The sequence below is a fragment of the Thalassophryne amazonica genome, chromosome 11, assembly GCF_902500255.1.
Source record: "Thalassophryne amazonica chromosome 11, fThaAma1.1, whole genome shotgun sequence".
NCBI lineage: Eukaryota > Metazoa > Chordata > Actinopteri > Batrachoidiformes > Batrachoididae > Thalassophryne > Thalassophryne amazonica.
The window spans coordinates 107044150-107068335 of NC_047113.1; the positions used below are offsets into that span (position 1 = coordinate 107044150).

Consider the following 24186-nt stretch of genomic DNA (forward strand, 5'->3'; position numbering starts at 1 on the left):
TCAGACTGATGAATTTAGCAGCAGATTTATCTGAAGTATCATCAACATGGAAATTAAAATCACCAACAATTAAAAGTCTGGACAGCTTGAGAGTTGTAGATAAAAAGTCACTAAACTCCTTGAGGAAGGAAGTGCATTGACCAGGTGGACGATATATTAAAACACAATAAAAAGGATTAGTTCTCCCAACTTTTAAAATCAGTGATTCAAAAGATGGAAACGATTCTGAGCTCACACGTCGACACACAAAGCTGCTCCTATAGACTGCAGCAAGTCCGCCACCACGTCCACACAAACGCAGCGAGCTGAAGAATCGGAAATTTTTGGGGACAGAGTTCAATGAGGGGGGCGTGTTCCATTTCCCTCTGCCAGGTTTCAGTTAGAAACAAAAATTCCAGGTCCTTGGAGCGAATATAATCATTCAAAATGAAAGTCTTGTTAGCAACGGAGCACGCATTTAACAGCGCCATCCTGAGAGGAGCTGCAGCTGGATTCTCCACAGCAGACTGCCGGGGGAAGGCACACAGGACCCGCTGAGACGAACCACTTCGCCTGCGGGTTTCACACGCCAGCGGGGGGGCCACCACAGCCACGGGAAAATCAGGAAACACCTGACGGAGACAGCAGGGCCGCCGGTGATGATCCAGCGAGGGAGATGGGCCGTACATCCACACGTCCGGAGAAAGCAAGTTGATCAAACGGGATCGACGACATTTTCCCACAACTCCGCGTTTCCAGAACAGCTTCAGCCTCACCTGCACACCGGCTCTTCTCCCCCGCCTTCGTCTGCGTCCGCGGGAGCTCCTGTAGCACTGACTGGTGCTAGCATCACCGGCTAACGGCACAAACGGAGGCCACCGAAAGAACTCATCACCAAAAGAAGATGAGAATGAAGCCCCATAGTTCTCCATAGAAGCTTGGATATTGAGCACAGCCTGACGGTCATACACACAGCGAGCAGCAAGACCATCGTAGACCAGCAGGATGACAATCAACAACACACACACAACAGGTACGCGGACAGCAGCGACGGCGAAGCCAAACACAGGCGCCATCTTGATCAACGTCCCACTGTGCTGCACTGTGCTGTGCTCTGATGCACTGTGCTGCACTATGCTGCGCTGTGACACACTGTGATGACACAGTGCTGCGCTGTGCTGACGCAGTGACTCGCAGTGGCACACAGTGTTTCTGAATTGTTGGTGCAATGTTCATGTGTAGTTCACAAAATTAATGTGTGCCAAAGATTTTGAACATTTCAACATTTTATTTGCGCACTTCCACACAGCTGTGCACAGTTTACACTGGTTTACAATGCAGATTGTGTACCAGTGTCAACGTACCTTAAGATGGAGGCTGCATGCGTTCCTATTAGGATGATGATCACTTCTTAAAAGGGATGTGCTGTCATGATGTCAGTATATAAAGATGTTGATCTGATAATAACTCAGTCACTCAGCATGGAGATCATCACAACCAATAAGGGAGGTGCCGAGCTTTGTCTGGATGGCAACATTTATCTGAAGAAGAGACGCTACAACAACTGGATCTGGTGGCAGTGCAATAAACAGAGAACAGCTGGGTGTCAGGGTGCACTCACAACAGATGACACTTTCAAAAACTATCAGGCTTTTGTGAACCACAACCATCCAGCAGGCAGGACAGTAGTGGAGGTCACTAAGCTACGCACAACCATTAAGGCAGTTGCAAAACAGTCATGAAGTCGGCAGATCCTTACACAAGCCTTCCTTGCTGCCAGTGATGAAGTCTGTGCAAACATTATCAAGATCCAGACCTGCAAGTGTGATTTTCAGCGTCAGTGCCATGGATGTCTACCCAAGGACCCAACAACACTTCAAGAGCTAGTCATCCTTGACGAGTGGACTAACACTGGTGAAGCAGACCCAGGGTCTTTCCTAATCAAAGACTGTGGCCCAAGGCAGCATCAATGCAGCTGAGGAGCAGCTACATCACCTGGGGCAGTCAGACAATTGGTACAGGGAGGGGAACTACTGCATGAGTCCAACTGTCTTCAAGCAGCTCTATCTGATACGTGCCCCTCTTGGGGAGTCTGTGCCTTCCTTTCCGGGAAGAGTACACAGATTTATCAAGAGCTGTTTCATGCAATTCTTGACAAGATGGGATCCATGCAGATCTACCCAGACCCTTGTGTTCTTGCCACTGACTTTGAGTTAGCTGACTTTGAGTTAGCTGTCCTGTCAATGTCCTTGGTGCTTGGACCTCAAGTGACAACACAGGGGTGCTTCTACCACCTATCCCAAAGTACATTGAGGAAGATCTAGGCCCTGGGGAACACAGAACTTTACCGCTCCGTTGATGATGACAAGCACTTTTGTGGGATGCTTGATGGGCTGGCGTTCCTTCCAGAAGACAAGGTACAGAATGCCACGGCTTATCTGAGGAAGCACACACCAGATTGACTACTTCAATTCAGTGTGCGTATGCGGAACCTTGCGGCATGTTCAGGAAGGACCAGTACAGCCTGTCCACCACCAATGCATGTCTAGAACATTCCACCAAGGTTCGGCATGCCCATCTGGAATGTGCACCAGGTCACCCTGGAGGGACGAGATAGTACAAACAATGTATGCAAGGGCTGGAATACTGTTTCTGCCATCTTATTGGGCACAACCAACCCTCATTCTGGGCTCTGCAAGGATTATGCCTTAGTCAGCACACAACTACTACAACACACTAGAGGGCAGGTAATCAAGAAGCAAAAGCAATGATCCCATGTTGAGCTTCAGAAGCACCTCCAGACCTTCTGCCAGGATGTCTGATGCTGAGCGTAGGCCTACTGCTGACTTCCTCACAGCAGTGGGGCGCTGCAGCCGACTAGAATGCATTTGTTTGGTTTCATGTGATATCTGGAATTTATGATATTTGACATGTATAATATCATGTGATAAGTCTAATGTGATATGAAAATGATGGAGTATAATACACAAAATAAAAATTTTGTGATGTGAGCTTTTGTCTTTTTTCAGTAAGCATGTGAGTTTATGTCTTGTGAGCTTTTGTCTGTGCACGTATGGTCACATTAGCTACAAGCGACAGCAAGCGACAGCAAGCGACAACTTTCCATTAAGAGTGGGGGGAGACAACAGTTCCTCTGCCGCCAGTGAGGCGGGGCCAAAATATACCAGCAAATGCTGAGTGACAATCCAACAACATAATCCAACATGGTGGAATATGATCTGAAACAGCTGTATTTACATATAAATCTAATCTGTTTCTCATATATTTTGTAAAGGTTAGCTTGGAAAAAAACACCTTACTCTCCAAATGCCATTTTGTAAGCACACAGCACCTCTGAAGTGATCTACATGACATCTTATGGAGATGTTAGCATGTCCGCCCTGTGAACCGGCATCCATTGACAAAGCTAACTGCTTGTCGCAGCCAGTCTTAGCTAATAGAGTTAGCTCCTGCTAGCGGAAAAATATTTCTAATTTACTTCTGTTTCTTATTTAGCAATCTATTTGCACTGAAAAAGGAGATGTTGTATGTTTTGTTTGGATGTGCTGTTTTCTGCTTATTCCAGGTGAGCACAGCCTTTAAAGTACTGGCAGTGGTGTCATGTTCCTAATCTGAAGTACCACAGCTACACCACAGTCATATCATTCTGTACTTTCCCAGAGAACAGTGCTTCCAAACATTCCACATATTCACCTTAAGGAGCTGCACGTGGTGCTCCACAGCCTGGTCATCGCCCTGGGAGGCCGCGGACGCAGGCAGACCTGCCGTCTGGACCGTCAGCGTGGAGTCCAGGGGGACGGTGTGCAGCGGTGACTTGCTCTTGCTGGTTGTAGTCGAAAGGGGAAAAGTGGAGTGAAAGCCCAGTTTGAGTCTGTTTGACAGCGGCTGGGAGATGGACGGGGGCCAGTGGCAAATCTCCGGGTCAGCAAAGGAAGAGGCAGGTAAGTGGGACAGTTTGGAAACGATGGCAGGAATGTTACTGCCGATCCTCATGTCTATGGCTGCGCTCGGAGCTGCAGCGGCTTTGCCTCCTGTAAGTCCTGCTGCATTGGACATCACCTCCTGTGCTCCAGTCATCTGTCTGTGTAGCGGAGCCAGCCTGCTGCCGCCACACTGCTCCACCGGGGGCTCGTCCACGTCCACATCCACGTCCACCGATCTCACCGCCTCTGCTTCAATGCTGCTGAAAATCCTCCTGGGCTCTCTTGACTTCCTCTTGAACTTCTTGTTGCCTCCTGGCATCGTTATCAGCGCCGGAGTCGTGTTCTTAATCAATCCATTCCAAGGATGACTCATAATATGAGGGTTCTTCATTTTTGAACACTTATCGGAACAACTTCACCAGAAATAACATTGAAACTTGTTGAAAATCAGCTGCACTCAACAACACAACAGAGAAACAATCCACTTTTCAGATGATCTGGTCGAACAAATCATGAAACCCAAGAGAATGAAATCACTGCTGTTATTTAGTCCTGGCTGCTATGCTTCTTTCAGAAGTTAGTTTCTGAATAATTCTGCACACAAATCAACCAACAGTTGGCTGAAAACAGAGTCTGGAGGTTCTTTTCAGACTGAAACTGAAATGAAAGAAAAGTGTCAGAGCCAAAGCTCAGTGAGGATCACACAGACTGTGTGGCTCCAGTCTGTCTGCAGCAGCCTCACATTAGGAACACGTGCACGGACCGGGCCGCTGGAGCGCGCCTGGGGTCTGTACGCAGGCGCGTGCGCAGCCTGTGGCTGTGAGAGTGGCTCCAGTCTGTCTGCATAGCAGCACTGTGAATAACACACACACACACACACGGAGCACAGCTGCTGCACAAACGCACTGTGCACGGACGAGCTCTGCAGCTCAGACAATCTGAAAAATACAGAAATCAAAAGGGGTCCAGCAGCAGTCAAAGCAGAAAACTCCAAAGATTAAAAAAAAGGACACAAACTGCTCCAGAGCTCAGCAACAGGACCAGCAACTTCTCCCTCAATGCAGCAACGAGAACAGCTGCGAAATGAAAAGTCCTGCCACAACATTAAACCATGAGACAACCAACTGCTCCACCTCCACACACCTCAGCTCCTCCTTCTCAATTCCTCTGCTCTTCTTCCTTACACCTTATGTTCCTACTTTTTACCCTCTCTGTTTCTCTTCCTTAGCTCCTCTGCTCCTCCTCCTTACTCCCTCTGCTCCTCTTCTTTACCCCCTCTGTTCGTCCTTACTCCATCTGTTCCTCCTCCTTACTCCATCTGCTCCTCTTCCTTACTCCATCTGTTCCTCCTCCTTACTCCATCTGCTCCTCTTCGTTACCCCCCTCTGTTCGCCCTCCTTACTCCATTTGTTCCCCCTCCTTACCCCCTCTGCTCCTCCTCTTTACCCTTCTGTTCCCCTTACTTAGCTGCTATGCTTCTCCTCCTTACTCCCCCTGCTCCTCTTCCTTACCCCCTCTCTTTGTCCTCCTTATGTTCCTCCTCCTTACTCCCCCTGCTCCTCTTCCTTACCCCCTCTCTTTGTCCTCCTTATGTTCCTCCTCCTTACTCCCTCTGTTTCTCTTCCTTACTCTCTCGCTTCCTCCTGCTTACCCCCTCTGTTCAACCTCCTTACTCCCTCTGCTCTTCCTCTTTAATCCCTCTGCTCTTCCTCCTTACTCACTCTGTTCCTCCTCCTTGCTGCCTTTGTTCCTCTTCCTTACTCCCTCTGTTCCTCTTCCTTGCTGCCTTTGTTCCTCCCCCTTACCCCCTCTGCTCATCTTCCTTACTCCCTCTGTTCGTCCTCCTTACATCCTCTGTTCCTCTTCCTTCGCCCCTCTGTTCCTCCTCCTTACTCCCACTGCTCCTGCTTTTTACTCTCTCTGTTCCTCTTCCTTACCAACTCTGTTCCTCCTCCTTACTCCCTCCACTCCTCTTCCTTACCACCTCTGTTCGGCCTCCTTACTCCCTCTGTTCCTCCTCCTTACTCCCTCTGTTCCTGTTCCTTCCTCCCTCTGTTCCTCTTCCTCACTCCCTCTGTTTCTCTTCCTTCCTCCCTCTGTTCCTCTTCCTTACTCCCTCTGTTCCTCTTCCTTACTCCCTTCTGTTCCTCTTTCCTCCCTCTGCTCCTCTTCCTTACTCCGTCTGTTCCTCTTCCTTACTCCCTCACTTCCTCCTCCTTACTCCCTCTGCTCTTCCTCTTTAATCCCTCTGCTGTTCCTCCTTACTCCCTCTGCTCCTCCTTTTTACCATCTCTGTTCCTCCTCCTTACTCCCTCCACTCCTCTTCCTTACCCCCTCTGTTCATCCTCCTTACTCCCTCGCTTCCTCCTCCTTACCCCTCTGTTCCTCCTCCTTAATCCCTCTGCTCTTCCTCTTTAATCCCTCTGCTGTTCCTCCTTACTCACTCTGTTCCTCCTCCTTACTGCCTTTGTTCCTCCCCCTACCCCGTCTGCTCCTCTTCCTTACTCCCTCTGTTCGTCCTCCTTACATCTTCTGTGCCTCTTCCTTAGCCCCTCTGTTCCTCCTCCTTACTCCCTCTGCTCCTCCTTTTTACCCTCTCTGTTCCTCTTCCTTACCCCTCTGTTCCTCCTCCTTACTCCCTCCACTCCTCTTCCTTACCCCCTCTGTTCATCCTCCATACATCCTATGTGCCTCTTCCTTAGCCCCTCTGTTCCTCCTCATTACTCCCTCTGCTCCTCCTTTATACCCTCTCTTCCTCTTCCTTACTCCCTCTCTTCCTCCTCCTTACTCCCTCTGCTCCTCTTCTTTATCCCCTCTGTTCGTCCTTACGCCATCTGTTTCTCCATCTTGTCCTCTTCGTTACCCCCTCTGTTGGTCCTCCTTACTCCATTTGTTCCTCTTGCTTACTCCCTCTGTTCCTCTTCCTTACTTCCTCGCTTCCTCCTCCTTACCCCCTCTGTTCCTCCTCTTTACCCCTCTGTTCCCATTACTTAGCTGCTCTGCTCCTCCTCCTTACTCCCCCTGCTCCTCTTCCTTACCCCCTCTCTTTGTGCTCCTTATTTTCTACCTCCTTACTCCCTCTGTTCCTCTTCCTTACTCCCTCACTTCCTCCTCCTTACCCCCCTCTGTTCCTCCTCCTTACTCCCTCTGCTCTTCCTCTTTAATCCCTCTGCTCTTCCTCCTTACTCACTGTTCCTCCTCCTTGCTGCCTTTGTTCCTCCCCCTTACCCCCTCTGCTCATCTTCCTTACTCCCTCTGTTCCTCTTCCTTACTCCCTCTCTTCCTCCTCCTTACTCCCTCTGCTCCTCTTCTTTATCCCCTCTGTTCGTCCTTACGCCATCTGTCCTCTTCGTTACCCCCCTCTGTTGGTCCTCCTTACTCCATTTGTTCCTCTTGCTTACTCTCTCTGTTCCTCTTCCTCACTCTCTCTGTTTCTCTTCCTTCCTCCCTCTGTTCCTCTTCCTTCCTCCCTCTGTTCATCCTCCTTACATCCTCTGTTCCTCTTCCTTAGCCCCTCTGTTCCTCCTCCTTACTCCCTCTGCTCCTCCTTTTAACCCTCTCTGTTCCTCTTCCTTACCCTCTCTGTTCCTCTTCCTTACTTCCCTCTGATACTCTTCCTTACCCCCTCTGTTCCTCCTCCTTACTCCCTCTGCTCTTCCTCTTAAATATCTCTGCTCCTCCTCCTTACTCAATCTGTTCCTTCTCCTTACACCCTCTGCTCCTCCTCCTTACTCCCTCTGCTCCTCTTCCTTACTCCCACTGTTCCTCCTCCTTACTCCCTCTTATCCTCTTCCTTACCCCTCTGTTCCTCTTCCTTACTCCCTCTGTTTGTCCTCCTTGCTCCATCTATTCCTCTTCCTTAACCCCTCTTTTCCTCCTCCTTACTCCCTCTGCTCCTTCTCCTTACCCCTCTGCTCCTCCTCCTTTGTCCCTTTGTTCCTCCTCCTTACTCCCATTGTTCCTCCTCCTTACTCCCTCTTATCCTCTTCCTTACCCCTCTGTTCCTCCTCCTTACTCCATTTGTTCTTCCTCTTTAATCCCTCTGCTGCTCCTCCTTACTCACTCTGTTCCTCCCCCCTATCCCCTCTGCTCCTCTTCCTTACTCCCTCTGTTCCTCCTCCTTACGTCCTCTGTTCCTCTTCCTTACGCCCTCTGTTCCTCCTCTTTACCCCTTCTGTTCCTCCTCCTTACTGCCTTTGTTCCTCCCCCCTACCCCTCTGCTCCTCCTCCTTACTCCATCTGCTCCTCTTCCTTACTCCATCTGTTCCTCCTCCTTACTCCATCTGCTCCTCTTCGTTACCCCCCTCTGTTCGCCCTCCTTACTCCATTTGTTCCCCCTCCTTACCCCCTCTGCTCCTCCTCTTTACCCTTCTGTTCCCCTTACTTAGCTGCTATGCTTCTCCTCCTTACTCCCCCTGCTCCTCTTCCTTACCCCCTCTCTTTGTCCTCCTTATGTTCCTCCTCCTTACTCCCCCTGCTCCTCTTCCTTACCCCCTCTCTTTGTCCTCCTTATGTTCCTCCTCCTTACTCCCTCTGTTTCTCTTCCTTACTCTCTCGCTTCCTCCTGCTTACCCCCTCTGTTCAACCTCCTTACTCCCTCTGCTCTTCCTCTTTAATCCCTCTGCTCTTCCTCCTTACTCACTCTGTTCCTCCTCCTTGCTGCCTTTGTTCCTCTTCCTTACTCCCTCTGTTCCTCTTCCTTGCTGCCTTTGTTCCTCCCCCTTACCCCCTCTGCTCATCTTCCTTACTCCCTCTGTTCGTCCTCCTTACATCCTCTGTTCCTCTTCCTTCGCCCCTCTGTTCCTCCTCCTTACTCCCACTGCTCCTGCTTTTTACTCTCTCTGTTCCTCTTCCTTACCAACTCTGTTCCTCCTCCTTACTCCCTCCACTCCTCTTCCTTACCACCTCTGTTCGGCCTCCTTACTCCCTCTGTTCCTCCTCCTTACTCCCTCTGTTCCTGTTCCTTCCTCCCTCTGTTCCTCTTCCTCACTCCCTCTGTTTCTCTTCCTTCCTCCCTCTGTTCCTCTTCCTTACTCCCTCTGTTCCTCTTCCTTACTCCCTTCTGTTCCTCTTTCCTCCCTCTGCTCCTCTTCCTTACTCCGTCTGTTCCTCTTCCTTACTCCCTCACTTCCTCCTCCTTACTCCCTCTGCTCTTCCTCTTTAATCCCTCTGCTGTTCCTCCTTACTCCCTCTGCTCCTCCTTTTTACCATCTCTGTTCCTCCTCCTTACTCCCTCCACTCCTCTTCCTTACCCCCTCTGTTCATCCTCCTTACTCCCTCGCTTCCTCCTCCTTACCCCTCTGTTCCTCCTCCTTAATCCCTCTGCTCTTCCTCTTTAATCCCTCTGCTGTTCCTCCTTACTCACTCTGTTCCTCCTCCTTACTGCCTTTGTTCCTCCCCCTACCCCGTCTGCTCCTCTTCCTTACTCCCTCTGTTCGTCCTCCTTACATCTTCTGTGCCTCTTCCTTAGCCCCTCTGTTCCTCCTCCTTACTCCCTCTGCTCCTCCTTTTTACCCTCTCTGTTCCTCTTCCTTACCCCTCTGTTCCTCCTCCTTACTCCCTCCACTCCTCTTCCTTACCCCCTCTGTTCATCCTCCATACATCCTATGTGCCTCTTCCTTAGCCCCTCTGTTCCTCCTCATTACTCCCTCTGCTCCTCCTTTATACCCTCTCTTCCTCTTCCTTACTCCCTCTCTTCCTCCTCCTTACTCCCTCTGCTCCTCTTCTTTATCCCCTCTGTTCGTCCTTACGCCATCTGTTTCTCCATCTTGTCCTCTTCGTTACCCCCTCTGTTGGTCCTCCTTACTCCATTTGTTCCTCTTGCTTACTCTCTCTGTTCCTCTTCCTTACTTCCTCGCTTCCTCCTCCTTACCCCCTCTGTTCCTCCTCTTTACCCCTCTGTTCCCATTACTTAGCTGCTCTGCTCCTCCTCCTTACTCCCCCTGCTTCCTCTTCCTTACCCCCTCTCTTTGTGCTCCTTATTTTCTACCTCCTTACTCCCTCTGTTCCTCTTCCTTACTCCCTCACTTCCTCCTCCTTACCCCCTCTGTTCCTCCTCCTTACTCCCTCTGCTCTTCCTCTTTAATCCCTCTGCTCTTCCTCCTTACTCACTGTTCCTCCTCCTTGCTGCCTTTGTTCCTCCCCCTTACCCCCTCTGCTCATCTTCCTTACTCCCTCTGTTCCTCTTCCTTACTCCCTCTCTTCCTCCTCCTTACTCCCTCTGCTCCTCTTCTTTATCCCCTCTGTTCGTCCTTACGCCATCTGTTCCTCTTCGTTACCCCCCTCTGTTGGTCCTCCTTACTCCATTTGTTCCTCTTGCTTACTCTCTCTGTTCCTCTTCCTCACTCTCTCTGTTTCTCTTCCTTCCTCCCTCTGTTCCTCTTCCTTCCTCCCTCTGTTCATCCTCCTTACATCCTCTGTTCCTCTTCCTTAGCCCCTCTGTTCCTCCTCCTTACTCCCTCTGCTCCTCCTTTTAACCCTCTCTGTTCCTCTTCCTTACCCTCTCTGTTCCTCTTCCTTACTTCCCTCTGATACTCTTCCTTACTCCCCTCTGTTCCTCCTCCTTACTCCCTCTGCTCTTCCTCTTAAATATCTCTGCTCCTCCTCCTTACTCAATCTGTTCCTTCTCCTTACACCCTCTGCTCCTCCTCCTTACTCCCTCTGCTCCTCTTCCTTACTCCCACTGTTCCTCCTCCTTACTCCCTCTTATCCTCTTCCTTACCCCTCTGTTCCTCTTCCTTACTCCCTCTGTTTGTCCTCCTTGCTCCATCTATTCCTCTTCCTTAACCCCTCTTTTCCTCCTCCTTACTCCCTCTGCTCCTTCTCCTTACCCCTCTGCTCTTCCTCCTTTGTCCCTTTGTTCCTCCTCCTTACTCCCATTGTTCCTCCTCCTTACTCCCTCTTATCCTCTTCCTTACCCCTCTGTTCCTCCTCCTTACTCCATTTGTTCTTCCTCTTTAATCCCTCTGCTGCTCCTCCTTACTCACTCTGTTCCTCCCCCCTATCCCCTCTGCTCCTCTTCCTTACTCCCTCTGTTCCTCCTCCTTACGTCCTCTGTTCCTCTTCCTTACGCCCTCTGTTCCTCCTCTTTACCCCTTCTGTTCCTCCTCCTTACTGCCTTTGTTCCTCCCCCCTACCCCTCTGCTCCTCTTCCTTACTCCCTCTGTTTGTCCTCCTTACATCCTCTGTGCCTGTTCCTTAGCCTCTCTGTTCCTCCTCCTTACTCCCTCTGCTTCTCCTTTTTACCAACTCTGTTCCTCTTCCTGACTCCCTCTGTACATCCTCCTGACTCCCTCTGTTCCTCCTCCTGACTCCCTCTGTTCCTCTTCCTTACTCCCTCTGTTCCTCTTCCTTACTCCCTCTGCTCCTCTTCTTTACCCCCTCTGTTCATCCTTACGCCAACTGTTCCTCCTCCTTACTCCATCTGCTCCTCTTCCTTGCCCCCTCTGTTCGTCCTCCTTACTCCATTTGTTCCTCTTCCTTACTCCCTCGCTTCCTCCTCCTTACCCCCTCTGCTTCTCCTCTTTACCGCTCTGTTCCCCTTACTTAGCTGCTCTGCTCCTCCTCCTTACTCCCCCTGCTCCTCTTCCTTACCCCCTCTCTTTGTCCTCCTTATGTTCCTCCTCCTTACCCCCTCTGTTCCTCCTCCTTACTCCCTCTGCTCTTCCTCTTTAATCCCTCTGCTCATCTTCCTTACCCCCTCTGTTCCTCCTCCTTACTCCCTCTGCTCTTCCTCTTTAATCCCTCTGCTCATCTTCCTTACTCCCTCTGTTCCTCCTCCTTACGTTCTCTGTTCCTCTTCCTTACTCCCTCTGCTCCTCCTCTTTACCCGTCTGTTCCCCTTCCTTAGCTCCTCTGATTCTCCTCCTTACTCCCCCTGCTCCTCTTCCTTACCCCCTCTGTTCGTCCTCCTTACTCCAACTGTTCCTCCTCCTTACTCCCTCTGCTCTTCCTCTTTAATCCCTCTGCTGTTCCTCCTTACTCACTCTGTTCCTCCTCCTTACTGCCTTTGTTCCTCCCCCCTACCCCTCTGCTCCTCTTTGTTACTCCCTCTGTTTGTCCTCCTTACATCCTCTGTGCCTCTTCCTTAGCCCCTCTGTTCCTCCTCCTTACCCCCTCTGCTCCTCCTCTTTACCCCTCTGTTCCCCTTACTTAGCTGCTCTGCTCCTCCTCCTTACTCCCCCTGCTCCTCTTCCTTACCCCCTCTCTTTGTCCTCCTTATGTTCCTCCTCCTTACTCCCTTTGTTCCTCTTCCTTACTCCCTCGCTTCCTCCTCCTTACCCCCTCTGTTCCTCCTCCTTACTCCCTCTGCTCTTCCTCTTTAATCCTTCTGCTCATCTTCCTTACTCCCTCTGTTCGTCCTCCTTACATCCTCTGTTCCTCTTCCTTCGCCCCTCTGTTCCTCCTCCTTACTCCCTCTGCTCCTCCTTTTTACTCTCTCTGTTCCTCTTCCTTACCCCCTCTGTTCCTCCTCCTTACTCCCTCTGCTCCTCCTTTTTACTCTCTCTGTTCCTCTTCCTTACCCCCTTTGTTCGTCCTCCTTACTCCCTCCACTCCTCCTCCTTACTCCCTCTGTTCCTCCTCCTTACCCCATCTGTTCCTCTTCCTTACCCCCTCTGTTCCTCCTCCTTACTCCCTCTGTTCCTCCTCCTTACCCCATCTGTTCCTCCTCCTTATCCCATCTGTTCCTCCTCCTTACCCCCTCTGTTCCTCCTCCTTACTCCCTCTGTTCCTCCTCCTTACTCCCTCTGTTTCTCTTCCTTCCTCCCTCTGTTCCTCTTCCTTACCCCCTCTGTTCCTCCTCCTTACTCCCTCTGCTCTTCTTCCTTACTCCCTCTGTTTCTCTTCCTTCCTCCCTCTGTTCCTCTTCCTTACTCCCTCTGCTCTTCTTCCTTCCTCCCTCTGTTCCTCCTCCTTACTCCCTCTGTTCCTCTTCCTTCCTCCCTCTGTTTCTCTTCCTTCCTCCCCCTGTTTCTCTTCCTTACTCCCTCTGTTCCTCTTCCTTCCTCCCTCTGTTCCTCTTCCTTACCCCCTCTGTTCCTCCTCCTTACTCCCTCTGTTCCTCCTCCTTACCCCCTCTGTTCCTCTTCCTTCCTCCCTCTGTTCCTCTTCCTTAATCCCTTTGTTTCTCTTACTTCCTCCCTCTGTTCCTCTTCCTTCCTCCCTCTGTTCCTCTTCCTTACCCCCTCTGTTCCTCCTCCTTACTCCCTCTGCACTTCTTCCTTACTCCCTCTGCTCCTCTTCCTTACTCCCGCTGTTCCTCCTCCTTACTCCCTCTTATCCTCTTCCTTACCTCTCTGTTCCTCCTCCTTGCTCCCTCTGCTCCTCTTCTTTACTCCCTCTGTTTGTCCTCCTTGCTCCATCTGTTCCTCTTCCTTAACCCCTCTTTTCCTCCTCCTTACTCCCTCTGCTCCTTCTCCTTACACCCTCTGCTCCTCCTCCTTTGTCCCTTTGTTCCTCCTCCTTACCCCCTTTGTTCCTCTTCCTTACAACATCTGTTCCTCTTTCTCACTCCCTCTGCTCCTGCTCCTCCTTCTTACTCCCTCTGCTTTTCCTCTTTAATCCCTCTGCTCCTCCTCCTTACACAGTCTGTTCCTCCCCCTTACCCCCTCTGCTCAGCAAATCAAGAACAGGTGTGCATGGAAAGCACAAGAACTAGGGCGTGGCAAGAGAGAGATAGAAACACCCATCACCAAGAACCAAGAGACAAACAAGAGAGATACATAGCAACAGTCAGACCCAAGAAGAAAACCCCTGAATAAACACACAGAAAACCAATGTATCAATGAAAATAATAAAACAGACCAGATAAAATAAAACAAACAAGCAAAACCTCAAAACCTGACATAAAGATTTTATGTGAGTGAAATTACCAGGAGTTATCAGCATGTACAATTGAGTATCATCAGCAAAGCAAAGAAAGGCAATCCTAAAATGCTGCAGTATATGCCCAAGGGGTGTTACATAAAGGGAGAAAAGCAGAGGGCCTAAAACAAATCCTTGTGGAACCCCAAATGTCATGTAACTAAGATTAGAGGTAGTGTTATTGTATGAAACACAGTGAGAACGACTGGACAGATATGATATCAACATGCAAGGGCACATCCAATAATCCCCCCAAACATTCTCCAGCCTATCAAGTAAAATATGATGATCCACAGTATCAAACGCAACACAAAGATCTAACAGCATCAAAATGTGGTTGTCCATGAATAAGTGTTGCCACTGTGTCGATCAAGAACTTTGAGTTATGCTTGTTTTTTGTTTTATCAAATCAGAGTAATAGGTACGCTTTGTAGCCAGTAGTGCATGCTTATAGTCTAAGATAGCATCACGACACACAAGGTGGAATACTTATTTTGAACTACGCCATTTCCATTCTAGACCTTTCCGTTCAATGATTACTTGCGTGACCTCAAGCTTGAGGTGACGCAAGTAATCATTGAACCAAGGTGACTGTGTTTTGGGAGGGCATGATTTTAATAAACATGGCGCAATCATGTCGAGTGTAGTTTAGATCGCTGAGTTTAAACTATCCACAAGACTGTCTACTGACTGGGCATTTTCCAAACGTGAAGCTGAGATATCAAATCAAATCAAATCAATTTTATTTATATAGCGCCAAATCACAACAAACAGTTGCCCCAAGGCGCTTTATATTGTAAGGCAAGGCCATACAATAATTACAGAAAAACCCCAACGGTCAAAACGACCCCCTATGAGCAAGTGGTGCATACAGAGCAAAAAGAGAAAGAATCACTCAGTGCATCATGGGAACCCCCCAGCAGTCTAAGTCTACAGCAGCATAACTAAGGGATGGTTCAGGGTCACCTGATCCAGCCCTAACTATAAGCTTTAGCAAAAAGGAAAGTTTTAAGCCTAATCTTAAAAGTAGAGAGGGTGTCTGTCTCCCTGATCTGAATTGGGAGCTGGTTCCACAGGAGAGGAGCCTGAAAGCTGAAGGCTCTGCCTCCCATTCTACTCTTACAAACCCTAGGAACTTCAAGTAAGCCTGCAGTCTGAGAGCAAGCACTCTATTGGGGTGATATGGTACTATGAGGTCCCTAAGATAAGATGGGACCTGATTATTCAAAACCTTATAAGTAAGAAGAAGAATTTTAAATTCTATTCTAGAATTAACAGGAAGCCAATGAAGAGAAGCCAATATGGGTGAAATATGCTCTCTCCTTCTAGTCCCCGTCAGTACTCTAGCTGCAGCATTTTGAATTAACTGAAGGCTTTTCAGGGAACTTTTAGGACAACCTGATAATAATGAATTACAATAGTCCAGCCTAGAAGAAATAAATGCATGAAGTACTTTTTCAGCATCACTCTGAGACAAGACCTTTCTAATTTTAGAGATATTGCGCAAATGCAAAAAAGCAGTCCTACATATTTGCTTAATATGCGCATTGAAGGACATATCCTGATCAAAAATGACTCCAAGATTTCTCACAGTATTACTAGAGGTCAGGGTAATGCCATCCAGAGTAAGGATCTGGTTAGACACCATGTTTCTAAGATTTGTGGGGCCAAGTACAATAACTTCAGTTTTATCTGAGTTTAAAAGCAGGAAATTAGAGGTCATCCATGTCTTTATGTCTGTAAGACATTCTTGCAGTTTAACTAATTGGTGTGTGTCCTCTGGCTTCATGGATAGATAAAGCTGGGTATCATCTGCGTAACAATGAAAATTTAAGCAATGCTTTCTCATAATACTGCCTAAGGGAAGCATGTATAAAGTGAATAAAATTGGTCCTAGCACAGAACCTTGAGGAACTCCATAATTAACCTTAGTCTGTGAAGAAGATTCCCCATTTACATGGCAAAGCTTCTGGGGAAAACCTGGTCTTGTTAGGAGAGACGGCATCCATCCCACTTTGGATGGAGCAGCTCTCATTTCTAGAAATCTGGCCAATTTTCTTAAATCCTCCAAACCGTGACTATCCAGGGTTGGGACCAGGAAGCAGAGTTGTAGTCTTACACACCTCTCTGCAGCTTCTCTCCCCCTGCCATCCCCTCATTACCCCATCCCCGTAGAGACGGTGCCTGCTCCCAGACTACCAATAACCAGCAAAAATCTATTTAAGCATAAAAATTCAAAAAGAAAAAATAATATAGCACCTTCAACTGCACCACAGACTAAAACAGTTAAATGTGGTCTATTAAACATTAGGTCTCTCTCTTCTAAGTCCCTGTTGGTAAATGATATAATAATTGATCAACATATTGATTTATTCTGCCTTACAGAAACCTGGTTACAGCAGGATGAATATGTTAGTTTAAATGAGTCAACACCCCCGAGTCACACTAACTGTCAGAATGGTCGTAGCACGGGCCGGGGCGGAGGATTAGCAGCAATCTTCCATTCCAGCTTATTAATTAATCAAAAACCCAGACAGAGCTTTAATTCATTTGAAAGCTTGACTCTTAGTCTTGTCCATCCAAATTGGAAGTCCCAAAAACCAGTTTTATTTGTTATTATCTATCGTCCACCTGGTCGTTACTGTGAGTTTCTCTGTGAATTTTCAGACCTTTTGTCTGACTTAGTGCTTAGCTCAGATAAGATAATTATAGTGGGCGATTTTAACATCCACACAGATGCTGAGAATGACAGCCTCAACACTGCATTTAATCTATTATTAGACTCTATTGGCTTTGCTCAAAAAGTAAATGAGTCCACCCACCACTTTAATCATATCTTAGATCTTGTTCTGACTTATGGTATGGAAATAGAAGACTTAACAGTATTCCCTGAAAACTCCCTTCTGTCTGATCATTTCTTAATAACATTTACATTTACTCTGATGGACTACCCAGCAGTGGGGAATAAGTTTCATTACACTAGAAGTCTTTCAGAAAGCGCTGTAACTAGGTTTAAGGATATGATTCCTTCTTTATGTTCTCTAATGCCATATACCAACACAGTGCAGAGTAGCTACCTAAACTCTGTAAGTGAGATAGAGTATCTCGTCAATAGTTTTACATCCTCATTGAAGACAACTTTGGATGCTGTATCTCCTCTAAAAAAGAGAGCTTTAAATCAGAAGTGCCTGACTCCGTGGTATAACTCACAAACTCGTAGCTTAAAGCAGATAACCCGTAAGTTGGAGAGGAAATGGCGTCTCACTAATTTAGAAGATCTTCACTTAGCCTGGAAAAAGAGTCTGTTGCTCTATAAAAAAGCCCTCCGTAAAGCTAGGACATCTTTCTACTCATCACTAATTGAAGAAAATAAGAACAACCCCAGGTTTCTTTTCAGCACTGTAGCCAGGCTGACAAAGAGTCAGAGCTCTATTGAGCTGAGTATTCCATTAACTTTAACTAGTAATGACTTCATGACTTTCTTTGCTAACAAAATTTTAACTATTAGAGAAAAAATTACTCATAACCATCCCAAAGACGTATCGTTATCTTTGGCTGCTTTCAGTGATGCCGGTATTTGGTTAGACTCTTTCTCTCCGATTGTTCTGTCTGAGTTATTTTCATTAGTTACTTCATCCAAACCATCAACATGTTTATTAGACCCCATTCCTACCAGGCTGCTCAAGGAAGCCCTACCATTATTTAATGCTTCGATCTTAAATATGATCAATCTATCTTTGTTAGTTGGCTATGTACCACAGGCTTTTAAGGTGGCAGTAATTAAACCATTACTTAAAAAGCCATCACTTGACCCAGCTATCTTAGCTAATTATAGGCCAATCTCCAACCTTCCTTTTCTCTCAAAAATTCTTGAAAGGGTAGTTATAAAACAGCTAACTGATCATCTGCAGAGGAATGGTCTATTTGAAGAGTTTCAGTCAGGTTTTAGAATTCATCATAGTACAGAAACAGCATTAGTGAAGGTTACAAATGATCTTCTTATGGCCTCGGACAGTGGACTCATCTCTGTGCTTGTTCTGTTAGACCTCAGTGCTGCTTTTGATACTGTTGACCATAAAATTTTATTACAGAGATTAGAGCATGCCATAGGTATTAAAGGCACTGCGCTGCGGTGGTTTGAATCATATTTGTCTAATAGATTACAATTTGTTCATGTAAATGGGGAATCTTCTTCACAGACTAAAGTTAATTATGGAGTTCCACAAGGTTCTGTGCTAGGACCAATTTTATTCACTTTATACATGCTTTCCTTAGGCAGTATTATTAGACGGTATTGCTTAAATTTTCATTGTTACGCAGATGATACCCAGCTTTATCTATCCATGAAGCCAGAGGACACACACCAATTAGCTAAACTGCAGGATTGTCTTACAGACATAAAGACATGGATGACCTCTAATTTCCTGCTTTTAAACTCAGATAAAACTGAAGTTATTGTACTTGGCCCCACAAATCTTAGAAACATGGTGTCTAACCAGATCCTTACTCTGGATGGCATTACCCTGACCTCTAGTAATACTGTGAGAAATCTTGGAGTCATTTTTGATCAGGATATGTCATTCAAAGCGCATATTAAACAAATATGTAGGACTGCTTTTTTGCATTTACGCAATATCTCTAAAATCAGAAAGGTCTTGTCTCAGAGTGATGCTGAAAAACTAATTCATGCATTTATTTCCTCTAGGCTGGACTATTGTAATTCATTATTATCAGGTTGTCCTAAAAGTTCCCTAAAAAGCCTTCAGTTAATTCAAAATGCTGCAGCTAGAGTACTGACGGGGACTAGAAGGAGAGAGCATATCTCACCCATATTGGCCTTTCTTCATTGGCTTCCTGTTAATTCTAGAATAGAATTTAAAATTCTTCTTCTTACTTATAAGGTTTTGAATAATCAGGTCCCATCTTATCTTAGGGACCTCGTAGTACCATATCACCCCAATAGAGCGCTTCGCTCTCAGACTGCAGGCTTACTTGTAGTTCCTAGGGTTTGTAAGAGTAGAATGGGAGGCAGAGCCTTTAGCTTTCAGGCTCCTCTCCTGTGGAACCAGCTCCCAATTCAGATCAGGGAGACAGACACCCTCTCTACTTTTAAGATTAGGCTTAAAACTTTCCTTTTTGCTAAAGCTTATAGTTAGGGCTGGATCAGGTGACCCTGAACCATCCCTTAGTTATGCTGCTATAGACGTAGACTGCTGGGGGGTTCCCATGATGCACTGTTTCTTTCTCTTTTTGCTCTGTATGCACCACTCTGCATTTAATCATTAGTGATCGATCTCTGCCCCCCTCCACAGCATGTCTTTTTCCTGGTTCTCTCCCTCAGCCCCAACCAGTCCCAGCAGAAGACTGCCCCTCCCTGAGCCTGGTTCTGCTGGAGGTTTCTTCCTGTTAAAAGGGAGTTTTTCCTTCCCACTGTAGCCAAGTGCTTGCTCACAGGGGGTCGTTTTGACCGTTGGGGTTTTACATAATTATTGTATGGCCTTGCCTTACAATATAAAGCGCCTTGGGGCAACTGTTTGTTGTGATTTGGCGCTATATAAAAAAATTGATTGATTGATTGATTGATAGTAACATACATATCACTGTCTCAGCTTTTTTGAAAGGTGTTGCAGTCATCCATTTCAAAATGAGCAAATATTTGCACAAATACAATAAAGTTTATCAGTTTGAACATTAAATATCTTGTCTTTGTGGTGTATTCAATTGAATTTTATCAGGACTGGTTCCACAGAAAAGCTGGACACACATGCAGGACTCGATAACAGAGCTCTGTGAGTAAAAACAGTTTACTGGAGCAGTAAATAGGGTCCGGTACACAAAAAGGCAGTCCAACAAGAGCAGAAATACTTGGAACATCAGGCTTAGACGTGGTTGATAATACAGGCAGGTGGTCATTACACACAAGAGGCAAGCAGGTCAGGAATACACAAAAACAGAGCTCGAGAGAAGGCACAAGGCACATCAATCTGGCGAAGGAATAAGGCAAACAGAGCAGCTTAAATACACCCAGGTGATGAGGTGCTGATTGGAAGCAGGTGTGCGTGGAATGCACCAGAAAGGGGGTGTGACCAGAGAGAGGGAAACACCCACCATCAAGAGCCAGCAGAGACAGACAAGAGAGAAAGGGACAGACAGACTCAAATGGGAAAAACCCCCACAAGAAAAGCAGGCGAACAATAAAAAAGCAACCAAAACACCACAATAGCTCACATCCTGACAAATATAGGTTGAAGAGGATTTGAAAATCATTGTATTCTGTTTTTATTTACATTTTACACCACGTCCTAACTTCATTGGAATTGGGGGTGTTGTTATTCCAGTTTGGCTGCAGTTGTGGGTCCATTGTAACTTCACAGTTGTCTGTCTCTGTATGGTCACTCATGGTAGGTTTGTGTCTTTATGCTTGGCTGCTTCTAGTCTGCAGTATTTCCTGTGGCCACTTCTGTAGTGTGAGTATGAGGTTGGTTATTGGTCCTTGGAGTTGAACTCACTCTTTGAGGAAGAGGGATTTTCTGGATTAACTCCTGTCACTGGGTTAACCCTTTTTGGATAAGACAATACTTTAGGTTAAACCTGTTTTTGAGGGAAACACCTTTGGTTAAAGTCAGTTGTGGGGTCAAAAGACAACACTTTTGGGTAAACCCTCTTCTTAAGAAAGAAGAAAGGACCTTTAGCTGAAAAAAAACCCTGTGGTTAAATTCTGGGTTTGGTTTTGTGCACACTTCCAAGAAGCAAAGACATTCCGTGGCTCAGTCTAACCTCTGTGTTTGCTAATCACCTTTTGAAGAGACTTCTTCAGCTGCAACTCACCCTCTATAAGAAGCGATTTCTAAGTTTGTTCACACCTTTATGACTCTTGTGAACTGGAGTCTGTAGTTGCTCACCAGCATCTCTGGCACTCCATCCCAGCTAAACAACCCTCCTAAAACCTGGATAGTCTTTTCAGACATAGTAGAATCCATTAAAATGACCTCTGGATTCTATGCCATGGAACTGTAGGCCCAGGAACTATAGGAACTGTTTTAATATCCCACCAATCCATCTTAATATTCCGCAGCCAGTCCAGACCAAAAAGTGGTGGTAAATTACCCTTCACCACATACAAGGGCAATCTCCTTCTCTGTTTATTCATTTTCACCCCCACGGTTACAACACCTTCAAGTAACAATAATTCACTGGTGTAAGTTCTTCACACCACGTCTGTCCTCCGCAGGCATAAGTGAGTCAGATTTTTTTGACACATGTCTCTTGGAATAAAGGATACTCCAGCACCACAGCAACCAACAGCAAAAATCTGTTCTCACAGTCAGAAGCATCACCCTCCATCATATGAATCTTTCCTGTTTTTCTCCCAGGTGGCTTCCTTGATTTTCCCCTGGGTTCATATGAGTCTCTCACAAAGCCGAGCTATGTGACCTGTTCTCTTCTGACACTTATGACACTATTGGTTCCTGTAAAAACAGTCCTTTTCGTGGTGATTTACTTTCCCAAATCTGAAGCATTTGCCTCCCTCTACTGGTGGAGAGACGGCTACTGCATGCAAATTCCTTAACAATTTCAACTGCTGTGTCCACAGCCCACTGAAACGTTAATGCTTGATCAGTCAGTAACTTTCTTTTGTCAGGGTCACCTCTATCACCCCCCCCCCCCTGCCTCCGCCCTGCCGCTTCCCCTGAGCTTGCGTCCACATGTGACACTGCTGCCCCCCCAATCACATTGCCTCAATTCAGATGATGGACTGTCTTAAAATTTTGTGTACATAAACAATCAAATGTATATGTATGGGTGTTCTAATTCTGATGTGTGCCATTACTACGTTCAGCTTGTAATTGTGGACTGATAGTTTTTTTTTGTCTGAGGTGACTGTGTGGTAAGAAATTTCGTTGCACTTGTTGTAATGAAAATAAATTTATCTATGGTTTTCTGCTTTGTTTTTGGTCCATTTTGTTATATTCCTTTTGCTCATGCATTGCTTTTCTGTGTGTTCATTTTGTTATTAGAGTTTTTCTACTTGGGTCTGTCTGTTGCTATCTCTCTCTCTCTCTCTCTCTCTCTCTCTCTGGCCACACCCTGTTTCTGGTGGTTTCCATGCACACCTGTTCTTGATTTACTGACTGACACCTGGGGTTATATAAGCTCAATGGTTGTGTGTCTTCCTCGCCAGATTGATGCGCCTTGTGTCGTCTCTCCAGCTCTGATTTTGTGTTCCATAGTCATGCCTGCCTCACTGTGTTCTTGACCTCCTGCCTGTTTTGATGATTACTGTACTGCTACTGTGTTTTTTGGACTGCCTTTCCGTGTACTGACCACTGCTATCCTTACCACTAAAGCCTTTCTTCAACCAGAGTTGTTTGTATGAGTCTCGTTTTTGTGTCCTAACAAACCTGTCAGATCAATCTGGCCAACAATGAACAGGCTCAGACCCATTTCAGCTGACTGTACGCATCACAGTCAGCAGCTCACTCAACAGGAAGACCAGCTCTCAACACTTACCTCCAGGTTTAGCGAACTAGCTAAACACCAGGACAACTTCATATCATCGGTCAGTGCCCAGATAAGCCAACTACTGACCAGACTAAATACTCAGGCTACGTTGGACACATCCACCGGTAATGCCAACATATCACCGGTGCTGTCAGCAGCCTCACCACTTTCCGTGCCCACGCAGTAGTGTGCAACCAGTTGTCACGTCCTGAACGCTTCTCAGGCAAAACCGGTGACGTCAAACCCTTTATCACCAAGTGTAAGTTCCATTTTGAGTTGATATCATTCATGTTTCTGTCAGATAGAACAAAAATAGCTTACATGATAACTCACCTGCCCGGTCGAGCGGCTGCATGGGCAACAGCTGAGTGGGGTCGACAGTCTCCCACCTGTGCTTCACTCCCGGCGTTCACCACTGCTCTCGAGCAAGTTTTCCAGAACACCGCTCCAGGACATGAAGCAGCACACTACCTCACGAGGCTGAAGCAGGGCAGCCGCCGGGTTACAGACTATGCTATTGACTTCCGCATCCTGGCGGCAAAAAGTGAATGGAACTTTTTCAACTCACCCTCTTTAAGAACAGAGTGCTCTACTCGACGTGTTCTTCCAGGGCCTGTTATCAGAAATTCAGGATCAACTCATCGCCACTGACTTACCAGAGGACCTGGATGAGCTAATTATCCTATTGAGCATCTCCCCGGGGCGAGTCCACCACGGGGAAAACTCTTTTTTCTGTCGGCACCTGAACACCACACAGTGAGTGAGTACATCCAGGAGTCCATGGCAGCCGGTTTGATTCGACCTTTGTCTTCGCCTGCAGGGGCGTCGTTCTTGTTTGTTGAGAAGAAGGATAAAACTCTCCATCCCTGCATTGATTACCTCGGTCTTAATGATATTGCGGTAAAGAATCGTTATCCCTTGACATTAATTTACTCCACCTTCGAATTGTTAGATGGTGCTACAATCTTTACCAAAGTCGATCTACGAAACGTATATCATTTGGTCCAAATAAGTCAGGTGAGGAGTGGAAAACCACTTTTAACACAAAATCCGAACACTATGAGTACCTAGTGATGCCGTTCAGGCTCACAAACAGACCCCCGTGTTCCAAAACCTTGTTAACGATGTGTTATGGGAATGTTTAAAAAATGTCTTTGTACCAAACCAAACAATGATATCCTTATCTTTTCCCCTGATCTGGCAACACACACCCAAAACGTTTGCACTGTTTTACAAACACTGCTTCAAAATGATATTTTCATAAAGGCAGAAAATGTGAGTTTCATAGATCCACGGTATCCTTTTTAGTATTCGTAATCTTGGATGGGGAAGTCAGGATGTACCCAGAGAAAGTTTCAGCAGTGCATGACTGGACCATTCCCACGTCTCACAAGGAAGTACAACGATTTCTTGGTTTTGCAAATTTCTACTGGAAGTTTATTCGCAAATTCAGTACAGTCGCAGCCCCTCTGCATACGGTTACCTCGTGTGAAGCGGCATTCAGGGTCCTAAAGAACTGCCTCAAAACGGCCCCCATGCTGCTCCTTCCTGACTCCATTCGTCAGTTCATGTTTGAAGTTGATGCCTCTAATGTGGCTACGGTCTTGTCCCAGAGAAGTCCCTCCGACAATAGGCTGCATGCGTGCACCTTTTTGTCGAGGAAACTGACCGCAGTGGAACGTAATTATGGCATCTGTGACCACAAGCTGTTGGCGGTAAAAGTGGTCTTGGAAAAGTGGCGGCACTGGCTAGAAGGAGCACAACCACCATTAATCATTTACACCAATCACAAAACCTTGAATACCTTCGACCAGCTGAAGGTCTTAACTCCCACCAGGTCCATTGGGCCATATTTTTCAGCCATTTTAATTTTACCCTGTCATACCGTCCGGACACA

At 46.8% G+C, this 24186-nt stretch overlaps 1 protein-coding gene across 1 annotated transcript in view; it reads right to left on the minus strand.

The window, feature by feature from the left end:
- Nucleotides 1–4925, minus strand: part of atoh8 (atonal bHLH transcription factor 8) — a 156557-nt gene extending 151632 nt beyond the window's left edge. Inside the window, exon 1 of the mRNA XM_034180996.1 lies at nucleotides 3694–4925. Coding sequence (XP_034036887.1) covers nucleotides 3694–4314 — 621 coding nt within the window. The 5' untranslated portion in view covers nucleotides 4315–4925. The remainder of the gene's footprint in view (nucleotides 1–3693) is intronic.
- Between the last annotated feature and the right edge of the window lie 19261 nt (nucleotides 4926–24186).